The sequence below is a fragment of the Artemia franciscana genome, chromosome 9 (genome assembly GCF_032884065.1).
Source record: "Artemia franciscana chromosome 9, ASM3288406v1, whole genome shotgun sequence".
NCBI lineage: Eukaryota > Metazoa > Arthropoda > Branchiopoda > Anostraca > Artemiidae > Artemia > Artemia franciscana.
In genome coordinates, this window is record NC_088871.1 from 35,896,746 (window position 1) to 35,911,064 (window position 14,319).

The window sequence follows — 14,319 nt, forward strand, 5'->3', positions numbered from 1 at the left end:
TTATAACTTGCGAGTGTGTGATCGGATCTTAATGAATTTTGATATTTAGAAGGACATCGTACAAAACTAGTACAAATAAACCAATTAATTATGTTTCCCTATGCTTTTAGGATTATAGAAAATTAGTGCTTTACTGAAAACACAAAATAATATAGGAGTTTTGGTACAGTAAAAACAAACCAATTAAGGACACTCTTTACAGAAAAAATGTTATCAAATCCTTTTCTGATCATTCCCTTTTAAGATAAAGCAAAAATTCATTCTAGGATTGCTGCTTTATTTTTTTTACGTTTAATTTGGTACTACTTCTGCACAATAGCTTAGTTCAATGACTGGCTCTCGTTTTGGTTCTGAAAAGGACATGTCATGATTAGTTTGTAGACAAGTTCGAAGTGAAGCAATCTTGATAATATTAGGACTATAGACTAGCCTTAGAATTTGTACCATCGCTTGAAATTCACTGTTGTTTAGAGAGAAATAATCGTATTTCCACAGTTCATATTACGTCTTATTTGATCTTCATTTCAATTAATTTTAAAGCATATTTCTTACAATTTTATATTACTCACTATTGGTATTATAGCTGGCTAGACCAAAATGCTACCTGAGAAATCAGTCCAATATTTCTGTGTACTGTGCAATTACTTCGCGGTTATTGAAAAAATGTTTAATTCTACGCTTGTGTTTATAAGGTAATTTTAATTGGATACTGAAACTTCTGATGTCACAACTGGTGTAAGACTATGAAAAACTTCATAGGTTCGTGTATTGTTGTCAGGCTACATACTTACTTTTGACTCTCAAATCAGCATTCCTATTTTTTATACTTGACTTTGGTGTTTTCAGTAAAGTACTAGTTTTCTATAATCCTAAAAGCATAGGAAACATAATTAACGGGTTTATTTGTACTAGTTTCATTGATATATATTTGATAGGCTGTAAAGTAATATTTTTTCCGTTTTAAGTTTCAACTTCGCTCTTTACTTCCCTCGGAAAAGCTTTGTTATTTTCAAATTATTAAAAACCTAGAATGATAATTTAAATTTGTTTAGTAAGTTTTAAATATCATATATTATTTACTTGAAACTGTGAATTTCAAAATCATGCGCATATTTGCTGCTTTGATGTTAACATATTACATCGCTGAATGTAGGTACTTTTGGAAATGACTTAACCTTCTCCTTTTTTTTTAAGTTGCCAAAAGTTTAAGTATATATGCATAGATCCGACATCCAATAGCGTCTTACTTAGACTTAGCCTAAAATGCCTTCATTGAGTCTCGATAGACTAGCTAAATATGCAAATAAGCAGAACGTTTCCAAGGAACTATTTAATTATGAACTCTTTCCGGATATTGTAGATAACTGGATAGATAAACAAGTACAGATAAAAGAATAACCTTATTTTGGGTTATTACAAAGCCTTTCAAAACTGAAACCCTTTTTTTTTCGCTCTCGGCGTTGCAAAGGTTAAAAAAAGTGCTGGCTGCTAGCTTCGCAGGTGCGTTCTTCGAAAGAAGAACGCTGGCTTGTATGCTCTGCATCGAGCTTGGTCTTGAGGTGCCTAACATTTTTTTTAGATTGACTTCCATTTTGTTTTCGTTTAGGTCTCAAATAAAAGGAGAATAAAAAACGGAGTTTATAGTTTCAATAAAAGATTTCTTCTTTGAACCTTGAAAGAGTCTTCCGCTATTTCTTAATCCAGATCTGACTTAAAAGTAATGAATTTTCTTTAAAAATTTTCCGACAGGAAAATCCTGTCTGGACACTTAACTGAAAAGCTTCCAATGCTTAGAAGGTCGTTTTATATATTAGAGGAAATATTTTAGCACATTAAATTGCTGAAAAAATAGAGCTATTAAAAAAAAGTCCGTGTTTTCGTCATCCAGCCGCTAGGGCATTAATTCTCTGATGACATCGCATCGGATTTTAAGCTTAAAAGATAATTAAGAGCTGACTTCTTGGGCGTTTTCTTACTATTACCATCTGTCCCCTCGTGTCTGAGAAGTAAAGGGTTTGATGACAACATTGTCTAAGTTATTGTCACGATTTTTTTGCAATCACGTGCGAATCTCACTTAGTTTGCAGACTGGATATTTGGCCCTGTCCTCCCTCCCCTCTAGGAAGACGAAAATGTCACAAAAGGAGGCTAAAACTTTGTTTTTTTGGATAAAGTGTGACATTTTTTGGCCAAAATTCAGCCTTCGCCTCCTTAGAAAATAGTTTGGAGGTTCCTCCACCTCCCCATGCGAAAGGTGTCTGCTGCCACCCGTGTTCCGTGACCTCTTTTTTTTGTTGCTCTGTTATTATTATTATTATATACATTATTGATTTCATTTTTAACTTCCACTTTTATGCAAAAAAAGAGAATATTCTCATGTAATTTTAGTGTTCTTTTCAGTTTATGAAATGGATAGTGTCAGTAATGTTTATTTTGAACATTCCATGTCAGGATCTTGAAATTTTATGTTTTATGTACTTGTGATTGACAATAAAAAAAAGTCTTTAAGAAAGTTATAAATATTTTTTCCTTGTTTCAGAATGCTCGTAAAAAAGTTAGTTTTACATTTGTCCTTCATTGTTAATGTTTTGAAATTGTGGTATTTTTTTAAATTATGTGCCTTTTTGCGAGGAATCCAGTTTTGGTGAAAAGACTAACTGCCTTGATGACTAAGTATCAAGGTTCTTCTTAGATATATCTTGTTGAACAAGGGTCGCTGAACTGCATAATTTTGTTTGTCTTGTCGTGTTTATGACCTCAGTTGGATAATAATATTAACCAGTCTATCTTTGCAAAGCATATAAGACAAGGAGGAAGTTGCGTCTGCGTAAAAACTGTGATTTTTTGGGAAGAACAGTTGTATGGGAACGGTGTCTCGTTTTTGCCACGTTTTTAGGGTGTAGGCTATATTGTACTACGCTTTGGAAGCATTTTGGAAAGGGAAACTGTAGTAATGCGTCAATAGCCTTTCGAAGCTGTCTGAAAGCATTGGTTTTCAAGAGCTCCTGCTATATTAAAAATAACAATAATAATAATAAATTGAAATATATCATTCGGTGTGCGTGTATCTGAACCTCTGTGTAACTGAACCACCGTGTAACTGGACCATCGTGCAACTGAACCACTGTATAACCAAACCCCTGTGCTACTGAACTTTCGTGTGACTGAACCACCATGCAACCGAACCCCATTTAACTAAATCCTCGTTCAACTAAATCCCTGTGCAACTCAACCCATTTAACTGAACCCGTGCAACTGAGCCACCGTGCAGCTGAAATACCGTGCAACTGAACCTCTGAACTCATTTTTTCCATATTCTAAAGAATATGAGGCAATATCATTGAGTAAAACACAAGTTAGAATTTTTACATGTTCAACCTTGTTGGAATTGTTTGTTTCTTAAAGTCATGATATAAACGCCTCTCAAGATCATTCATAAAAAGCTTTGTTTTATTTTTGCATAAAAAAGAAGATCGGATGTCACGAACCATTAAAGCTGATTTATTTTTCTTTATTTTTTTCAGATGAATCAGGCCTTTCTGGGGGCTAAGTAATAAACATATGTGTTTAAAGTATTTGACTTTTATTAATATAGACAACGAATTTTGATCAGATGTATTTGAAGAGATTGGAGCTAAAAAGTATATGAGAGGGGACTGGTTGCACTCCGGCCTTTTTTTAAACATTCTTTCAGCTTGCCCAGAAAGTTTAAACTTAATACCCTCAGGTTTATACCCCCAACTATTCTCGACACATTGCAGATACGTCGTCTTGTAAAACTGGATGCCCAAAGTATCTCTTGATTTAATTGAGGATGCTCCTAAACATTTTCCGAATAATGTGACGGCTGATACCATCAGCCATTGCAGATGTTGCTGGTATTTCCTTTTCACAACCAATAAAAGAAAGGTCTTTTGACTGTGTTTGGCATTTTTCTTGACATTTCCCTAAGGTTTGACCTTAATGACTCCATGCTTTTTTTTATTTATAGGATCAAACATACCCTCTTTTCTTGATAAAAAAAAATCTTGTATGTTAACAATAGGCAACTTTCATAACTTACAGCCCTTGCACTAGGGGCTAGGGGTTGTGAATCCTGGAGGCATAGTTATTTAACCCTTGATCTGTTTTAAATAAAACGATTATCTCAGAATTACCGATCGGATATATTTAAGGAAAAAAGAGGGTGGGGTGGAAGCCCTCCGATCACTTAACTCTTAAAAATTGCATTAAACTTTTGATTTCTGATCGAATGAGTACCCCACCCCTCAAGTTCATACAAAAATCTTTTCCATAAAAACCTTATGTGTTAACATTGAGTTACCAGCTTAACTTACAACCCTTGATCCAGAAGCTACTGGTGGGATTGTTGACCCCAGAGGCATGAGTATTTGACCTTTAGACTACTGTGAAAAAAAAATTGATCGGGTGCATTTGGGGGGGGGGGGGGTCGGCGGTTAGGAGGGAGAAGCTGATTGTCCTCTAATTACCTTTATTTTTTTCAAAATTGAACTTAAAATTATTTCCAATCGAATGAGCCTTCTTCAAAGTTCGTACGACCATCCCTTTTATAAAATCCTTAAAATTTTGACAATGGGTAACTTGTAATAACCTACAGTCCTTGCCCCGAGGACTGTGGGGGTTTTTGTTAATCACGTTTTATTGTTCGATTGAAAATTGGAAGTTTTAGTGCCCTTTTTAAAAGTCAAAAGTGATTGGAGGACAACCAGCCCCCCTCCCTGGGAAAAACACCTGTTGAAAATACCTCTGGGAAATACCACCTGAAGGGAGATACCCTCCCCCTGGAAAAGACCCCCCCGTGATAAATCTCCTCCCGGAAAATGCCCCTTGTTGTTGGTTGGTATTCTATCACTTTCGATTTATAAGAAAAAAACGACTGGAACTGCCTGGGGATTATATCTGTGTTTATCCGAAGGCTTAATGAGAATTGAGATGTTTTTGCGTTAAAGTGCACCCTTTGAAGTATCTCTCTCTCTCCCTAGCTACAAAACAATCAGAGAACTCCATTTCAGAAGTTTAAGTACCTTTTTAAGTATTGTAATTTGTCCATTGCTTACAGATAGTGTTTGTTATTGGATTAAATAAAAAAAAAAAAAACAAGTTTTTTTTAGCTGAAAGTAAGGAGCGACATTAAAATTAAAACGAACAGAAATTACTTCGTATATGAAAAGGGCTGCTTCCTCATCAACGCCCCGCTCTTTACGCTAAAGTTTGACTCTTTCTCTCAAAGACTCAACTCTGCTTTTTGAAACAGTAAAAAAGTTTAGCGTAAAGAGCGGAGCGTTGATGAGGAAGCAGCCCCTTTCATATACGAAGTAATTTCTGTTCGTTTTAAGTTTTAATGTCGCTCCTTACTTTCAGCTAAAAAAAACTTGTTTTTTTATTTAATTTCTGAACGTTTTTGAATCAATGCATGTTTGATTTTGGCTCTCCGCAGAGGAATAACTAACACGAAATTTGCAAGTTTTTTTTTTTTTTTTTGGCTAAATGGCTTTCTCATAGTTTTTATCGAATGATTATGAGAAAAAAAAGGAACGGGGGAGGAAGCCTAGTTGCCCTGCGATTTTTTGGTTACTTACAAAGGCAACTAGAACTTTTCATTTTTTACGAATGTTTTATTAGTAAAAGATAAACGTAACTTATAAATTAGCTTACATAAAGAACTTTTGTAATTTCATGTTTTTATTACATATATGAGGGGTTCACCCCCTCGTCAGTACCTCGCTCTTTACACTAAAGATCAAATTTTGTCCCAATTCATTAAGAATGACCCCTGCATCACAAAAGCCGTAGAATAAATAGTTGAAATCACTAAAAATACTTTAGCGTAAAGGGCAAGGTATTAGGAGGAAGTGAGCCCCTCATATGCGTAATAATTTATGTTCGTTTTAAGTTTTAATGCTGCTCCTTACTTCCAGTTGAAAAACTTTTCATATTTATTTTTTCATTGTTTTTTTTTTTAATAATGCTTGCAAATCCTGCGCTCCCATCATGGAAATTTTCTTCCTCCATGACAAATTCCTCGATGGAAAGTTCCCCCAACATATTCTCCTCTTGTCAACCCCTCCCCAACCAAAAAATCCCCCTGAAAACGTCTGTACACTTCCCAATAGCCATTACTATATGTAAGCACTGGTCAAAGTTTGTAACTTGTAGCCCCTCCCACGGGGACTGTGGGGAAGTAAGTCGTCCCCAAAGACATAGTTATAAGGTTTTTCGACTACGCTGAATAAAATGGCTATCTCAGAATTTTGATCCATTGACTTTGGGAAATTAATTAGCGTGGGAGTGGGCCTAGGTGCCCTCCAATTTTTTGGTCAGTTTTAAAGGGCACTAGAACTTTTCATTTCCGTTAGAATGAGCCCTCTCGCAACATCCTAGGACCACTGGGTCGATACGATCACCCCTGGAAAAAAAGCAAAAAAAAACAAAAACAAATAAACACGCATCCGTGATCTGCCTTCTGGCAAAAAATGCAAAATTCCACATTTTCGTAGATAGGAGCTTGAAACTTCTACAATAAGGTTCTCTGATACGCTGAATCTGATGATGTGATTTTCGTTAAGATTCTATGACTTTTAGGGGGTGTTTCCCCCTATTTTCTAAAATAAGGCAAATTTTCTCAGGCTCGTAACTTTTGATGGGTAAGACTAAACTTGATGAAACTTGTATATTTAAAATCAGCATTAAAATGCGATTCTTTTGATGTAGCTATTGGTATCAACATTCCATTTTTTAGAGTTTTGGTTACTATTGAGCCGGGTCGCTCCTTACTACAGTTCGTTACCACGAACTGTTTGAAAACATACGGACATTTTTCACGTGGCTAGTTTTCTGAAGGGGGAGGTGTTCCAGACGATTTTCCACGAAAAGAAAATTTCTGCACGGAGGGGGGTGGGGCAAGACTTACACATAAATTGCTCTTTTCCACATTCCTTAGCAGTTTTTAGCTAAACTAAAAAATAACAGAACCCAAATAAAATTTTCCAATCTGGAAAACCATATTTTTCACGAAGATGTATTTTCCAGTGGAGGGTTTACATGGGAGAGGGGGAGGGGGTAAATGTCTAGATCCGTAGGCAGTGACAGGGCGAAAGGAACCCCCATTAACAGACATAAAAAAGGAGAAATAAATCTGGCTTTAATGGTATGTGACGTCTGATTTTCTTTGTTTTTGTGACAACAAAACAAAGATTTTTTATTAATCATCTTGACAGTCATTTATATTGTGACTTTAAAAAGCAAACAATTCCAGCAAGGTTAAACATGTAAAAATTCTAACTTGTGTTTTACCTAAACGGTGGTTGAGTTGCACGAGAGTTCACTTATACGAGGGTTTAGTTGCATGGTGGTTCAGTTGCACAGGGGTTCAGTTGCACGGTGGCTCAGATACTCGGGGTTTAGTTAAATGGGGTTGAGTTGCACGAAGGCTCTGTTAAATGGAGTTCAGTTGCATGGTGGTTTAGTTGCACGGGCGTTCAGTTACAGTGGAACCATATCATCCTGTAGAAAATTATCATAACGATAACTGAATCTAGCTGTTTCATTCTAAATCGAAACAACTAGGAAACTGATTCATACAAGTCTTGACCCTCATTCTCTCCGTATTGAAAGTGGAAATCTAAGGTCCATACTTGTATATATATATATATATATATATATATATATATATATATATATATATATATATATATATATATATATATATATATATGGATTTTGGATCCCTGTCTGCCGGTGGGCCTTTCAACTTCGCTGCAATGGGAAAGGCCTAGGAGGTCATAGACGCCTACTTCAAATGACTGGGCTATGGAGTCGGAACCACCCAGACACGCTGCTTTAGGCAACTTACCCCCCCCCCCCCCAAAAAAAAAAAAAATAACAACAACAAATAATTGGGTGTGTTTGTCAGAATTCATAGGAGTTTGCGTTTGGTTCATAATGACCTGATCAGGTTCAGAATGATGGATCACAGCCCCTTTCCTTGTGGAAAACTTAAAACTTCAATGGCCTTGCTTTCTATCGTATTAGATGAAATAGCATTCTTGTGTATCTTGCCAGGATATCCTGCAATACTGGGGAAACCAAGATATTCGAGCTAAATGTAAATAATTCTATCTCTAGGGTTTAATTTGACTCTTTTACAATTAAAAAGTAAACCGTGGCACATGTGCCATTATTTCATAAGTCTGTGCAATAGTGTAAATTCAGTAAGAAAGTAAAATAAAAAGAAACCAATAGCATTCCATTCGCAGTCTAACCTATGCACAGAAATTGCCATCTTCTTTTCTTCGGTATTAATCAAGGTTCAAGTTGTATTTCTCGGACGTGGGACTTATAAGGATACCGTGTGATACATAAGTATCAATATCGTGGTTCAATCGTCGTACGAACAGAACGTAAAGGGAATTATCAAGCCTAACTTAAAATAAACAGAAATTACCACCAACAGGAGTAGGGCTACCGCCTCCTAAACCTTCTAAAAACCATAGTGTCATCAGCACTTAACTGAAATGGGTTTGCATCTCGAGCCGTTTTTTTTTTGTTTTTTTCATAACTTAAGCAACGACATCACCAAAAAATAATATTATAAGACCAATTAAGGTTTTTAAAATATGATGAGAAACTAAATTAAAAACTTTAGAGTCATCCTAACCCCTATCCTGTAGACATCCTTGAATATGCACGTGTCTTTATCTACCGTTTTATCGAAACAATATTTTTATGTTATAGCTTGTTGTAGTTATTTGTTTAGGTGAATACATGTGAAAGTCATTTATTAAAAAAAGGTTCTGGTTTACTGTCTTAAATGAAAGACACCTGGTCCTTTTTGATTCTGTAATGCTACCTGAAAGGTTCAACCCGATCTCCCAAGCTGGTCTTGTCGTATTACTCTGTTATGTTAGCTTGGGTAAATTTAGTGCCTTTCGATTTACATTGCTGCTTGGCTGCAAATTGTGAAATTGTTTAATGGCTTTAACCCCTTCCCTAGCACAAAGTTAGAAGTCCTATTGTCCCAGATCCTCCTTCTTTTCTCCAACAGTGCCTGAAAGTTTTAGCTTCTTCTCCCAAATCGTTGCCAAACCGATGTCGATCAGATGTTCTAAGAGTTAACAAAAGGACCAGATTCGGACCGCAAAGGACCAGATTCGATTTATGAAAAAGGACTAGAACTCTCAGTTTCTGATCGAATGCGCATCCTCCGAAGTTTCTCCTACCGCAAGGTGGACGTGGGGGTGAGAAAGGGGAAGTCCCCCTCCTATACGGGGAGGGTAGGTTGCACACCAGTCACTTTTGACTCTTAAAACAGCACCTGAACTTCCGATTTCCAGTTGAATGATTCACCTTGCATATTCTGACGACTACCCCATTTGGGTTGGGGAAAACACCAAGAAACTATAATAAAAATGAAGGCTCATGACACAGACAGCTCTTGTTCGCTGCCTCTGATAGCGATTATTGGTACCATGTAATTTTTACAGGTTTTTAGGTTCAAGGGAGTGTTTTATTACATTGAAGAGGTGATCAGTGTGCAAGTGGCACCTCAATTGAGGCGTCGCTACAGTGTAATTGTTTATGGGAAGTGTCGTAGGGCTGTGTTTTGTCGTAGTGAAGAGGAGTCGTAAAGACTGTCTCAGATATCTGGGGACGCTTCCTTAGCTTCCCCTGATAACAGCGCATATAAGTTGACAAAATTAATTCACTGTCAAGTTCATTATGCTGTGATGTAACTAAATTTAGCTTGGCCTGAATAAAAAGGGCAACCGCCTTCATTCTGTGTTGTTTTTCAGGCTCCCCAGCCTCATGCCCATTTCTCAGTACATCAGCAGGGAATCAGCAAGTGATCCGTGAGGCAAGTAGAGCTCTCCAAGAAGACATAATTGATCTCGGAAGCAGAACAGAAGGTAGATTTTTGTTAATTTAATTGCCCCTTTATATTTATGTTTTTTTTTTTTTTTTTTTTTTTTTTTTTTTTTTTTTTTTTTTTTTTTTTTTGTAGTTTAAAAGCTCTAATGTTTCCGAAACTTTCAGCTTCTTACCTGTGATTATTACTTCAAATCGTTGCTACAATAACAATAATGATTATTATATGTAAATATTTATTGTTCTCGGCGTTGGTTTTAGTGTCCGTTCAGTTTTTTTTTTTTTTTTTTTTTTTTTTTTTTTTTTTTTTTTTTTTTTTTTTTTTTTTTTATTGAATGCAGCGGCTTGTTTGTAATGTATAGCCTAGGTTTGGTAAGTGCTGCTCTTGTTCTCTTGATTAAAAAGAGAGAGAAAAAAGATTTACTGTTAAACACAGTTGAACCATCTTGAAAAAAAATGAAATTTCCTCAAAATTTATTTATTTAACCCGTTTAGAAGAGTGTGTATATGTTCTATTCTTCCTCTAAAGTATTACGGAGCCCCTACGAGGAAGATAATATGTTTGGCATTGTGTCTATGAAAGTGCTATCTATATTCACTGGAATGTTCAGCATTTTGTGGTTCAAATCGATTTTTGACATTTTCAGAAAACTAATGATCCAATATAACTTAAATTCTCTGTGTTAAACGCATTCATGCACTAAGTTCTAATTTGTGATTTGCAGAGATTTTTCAGTAATTATAAAATAGTGTATGGTTTCAGGTGCAAATTGAAACTTTGTTTCAGTTCGAACTACCAAGTTTGTTCACCGATCTCAGCTTTTTTTTTAAAAAAAAACTGGAATGCTTATCGAAGAAACTTGGCTTTGTAATTATTTTCTGGTAGTGTACTTTTAAGACCAAAAGTGATAGATTCAGTCTTAGTTGCTTAATTTCGAGAGCTTTGTGGAATTTGTGGAAAAATGTGGAATTTTGCAATTTTTGCCAGAAGACAGATCACGGATGCGTGTTTATTTGTTTCTTTGTTTGTTTTTTGTTTTTTTCCCAGGGGTGATCGTATCTTGACCTGTGTTTACATATAGTAATGGTTACTGGGAAGTGCACAGACGTTTTCAGCGGGATTTTTTTTTGGTTTAGGGGGAGAGTTGAGGGGGGTCACGTGGGAGGATATTTCCATGGAGAAACTCCTCATGGGGGAAGAGAATTTCAATGAAGGGGCCGCAGGATTTTCTAGCATTATTTGAAAAAACAATGACAAAATAAATATGAAAAGTATTTTCTACTGCAAGTAAGGAGCAGCAATAAAACTTAAAACAAACAAAAATAATGACGCATATGAGGGGTTTACCTCCTCGTTATACCTCACTCTTTCTGCTAAAGTATGTTTAGTAATTTCAACTATTTATTCTACGGTCTTTGTGATTCAGAGATCATTCTTAAGGAATTGGGACAAAATCTAAGCTTTAGTGTAAAGAGCGAGGTATCGACGAGGGTTGAACCCCCTCATATATGCAATAAAAACATACGAATATACAAGTTCGTTACGTAAGTTAATTCGTAAGTTAAGTATATTTTTTAAATGAGAACGTTTGTAAAAAATTAAAAGTTCTAGTTGCTTTTTTAAGTAATCAAAAACTTGGAGGGCAACTAGGTCTCCTCCCTCGCTCCTTTTTTCTCAAAATCTTCCGATTAATTAAAATTAATTGATATGCAAATTTTGTTTTAATTATTTATGTGCGGAGAGCCAAGATAAAAACATGCATTAATTCAAAAACACCCAGAAATTAAATATAAAAAAACAAGTTTTTTTTAAATCAAAGTAAGGAGCAACATCAAAACTTAAAACGAACATAAATTACTCCGTATATGAAAGGGGCTTTTTCTCCTCAACGCCCCGCTCTTTACGCTAAAGTTTCTTACTGTTTTAATAAGTAGAGTTAAGAGAAAGAGTCAAACTTTAGCGTAAAGAGCGACGCGTTGAGGAGGAAAAGCCCCTTTCATATACGGAGTAATTTCTGTTCGTTTTAAGTTTTAATGTTGCTCCTTACTTTCATTTAAAAAAAAACTTGTTTTTTATTTATTTAATCTCTATCAAAGAAACGTGGCATTGCAACCCTTGTCAGATCATGCGCAATTGAAACACAATAATCGCAGGCCAGTGACTCAATTTCGGTTGCTTTACTCAGATAGCCTGTATATTCAAAGTAACTTTTATATGTACTTTATCTCTTTTAAAACCCATGAAGTGAATCAAGTCCAGGTGGATCCAAATAAATATAATATGTGTACTGCTCGATTAAAAGGTATGCTGTCAGTTGATACAGAAATCGCTTGATGATTAGTTTGTGTGAGTTGCTTATGCTAAATTTGCTTTTTGTTGGGTATAGGTCTAGCTGTTTAACTGGTTTACGAGTGTGATAGAGGTTTCTCGCAATGAAAAGCAGAACTTACTTTTTTGTCCTTTCCTCTGTCGGTAATATTATCCTGACCTTCCTTTTTTGGAAGGGAGGGGGAGGTACTCGTTGCGATTCGGCGATAAAATGCAAAGCTCAAACCCAACTTTTACTTTTGAAAACAAATGTAGTATTACAGTGGAAAACATTGATTAACATTACCAAAATATGGTACCAAAAGAGGTAAATATAGCCTCAAGGATATTATAGATTTGCTTAGGAGGGCAGATCGCAGATGTATTTCAAAGTGTTTGGTCAATTCTGTAACCCCTTCGCATTGAGCTTTGAAAAATCATTATTGGTGCTGCCAAAGGCTTGAGGGTAGAACGAATGCCCTAAAAAATCTCGAGAATTTATTTCAACTCAGAATCGAGCATTTTGTCTGAGGAACATTGGCAAAACAAAGTTTCCCCTTTTGCTTTTCCGGTAGTAAAGCAATATAATAGACAGTGAGAAATATGATAAAAAAAATTATAGAGAAATCTCGAAGAAGATTGCTGTAGTTTATCAACAGTTGGACAATGCCAGGATATTAGTGCCACAAGATTGCCTCAATAACCCCAACAATTGCTAATTCTTGGGATTGAGATGCAAGGAGGCTTTAGGGAAACGGTGATAAATACAAATAGCATAAAAAAAACTTCAGAAGAAGTCCTAAGTAACTTTAGGATCTTCTTGATATTAGTTAGAAAGATAAAGCTCTCTGTTGCATAAACACCGTATAATTAATAGGAAACTAATGTAGACCGGTTAGTTAGAGATTTGCCTTCAGTATACCTTATGTACCTTCACACATGGGTTAGGAAGATTCTTCCGTCCATTGTCTGTTTTACTAGCCATTCTTCCGCAAGAATGATGTGCAAAATAGGATCTTTCAGTGCAAGACTGCATATTGTTGCAATTGTTGGACATCTTCGACAGAGAAAAATTGGCCTTTAATGAGTCAATATTTTCTCAAGAAGGCTTCATATATCCGCTGCCAACTTGTAAAAATCTTTCTTACCCATAACCCTAGAAAAATATAAAATTTATTTTTTTACTAAGAGTACTTTAAGCTATCAAATAAACTTTATTATAGGGTCGTAAGCCATCTTAAAAGAAATGACCCAATCGTGTTTTTCTTACAGAGTACTTTGACTACGATAGATTTTTCCATGACCAAATCGCGAGAAAAAAGCAGGATCATTCCTATAGAATATTCAAGAGAGTTCTCAGAGAGGCACATAACTTTCCACATGCTCGAGAGTATACCTGGGGGGAACGACCAATCACCGTTTGGTGTTCTAATGACTATCTGGGAGTCTCTTGCCATGAACGAGTCAAAGGCGCTGCCAAGTAAGTACAGCTTCCTAAAATCCAACCAAATTATGTATAGGTGTTCGGCATACTGTGTTTTTTAGTCAGCTTCTCAATAACTATGCATCGGAACAAAAAATGAATATTGTTCAATATTGATCGGGTCAGTGGCATAACATTATCCTGTTAAAATAGGGTAGTTGTGTTGAGTGTTTTTTATTATTATTTTAAAAATGCCTCTATAAAAAGTTCCAAGCACTCAACGATTAGATGAGCAAAGAAATTTAACAAAAATAAGCTTGCAAAGGTCAAAAGATCGGATACAATACGTAATCGTAACAATACGTAATCGATAACAAAAAAAAAACTGTTCATCATAAGATTGTACGAGGCGCTCATGCCCCATTAAGGGGGTATTCGGGAACGACTTCGAAATAACAAATAGTAATCCCTATAAAATCTTGTATACTTTTTTAACATTATTTTGTTAAAATATTTGCAGTTTTGTTGATTTTTTTTTTTTTTTTTTTTTTTTAATGTCTCTATAAAAGGTTGCAAATACTCAACGAATAGGTAAGCAAAGAAATTCAACAAAAATAAGCTTGTAAAGGTCAAAAGATTGGATGAAGTAATCGATAACAAAAAAATCTGTCTAATTCCTATGGACTTAGAAAACGTGGATTCC

At 35.5% G+C, this 14,319-nt stretch overlaps 1 protein-coding gene across 4 annotated transcripts in view; it reads left to right on the forward strand.

Moving 5' to 3' along the window:
* The window catches only part of LOC136031345 (5-aminolevulinate synthase, non-specific, mitochondrial-like), a 78,632-nt gene that overhangs the window by 38,042 nt on the left and 26,271 nt on the right, over positions 1 to 14,319 (forward strand). For 3 of the 4 annotated variants that reach the window (XM_065710836.1, XM_065710835.1, XM_065710837.1), the window contains exons 3-4: positions 9,813 to 9,926; positions 13,466 to 13,673. In XM_065710836.1, coding sequence (XP_065566908.1) covers positions 9,813 to 9,926; positions 13,466 to 13,673 — 322 coding nt within the window. Of the gene's footprint in view, positions 1 to 2,543; positions 2,682 to 9,812; positions 9,927 to 13,465; positions 13,674 to 14,319 lie in introns of those variants that run through there. The other variant, XM_065710838.1, reaches the window with a different exon arrangement.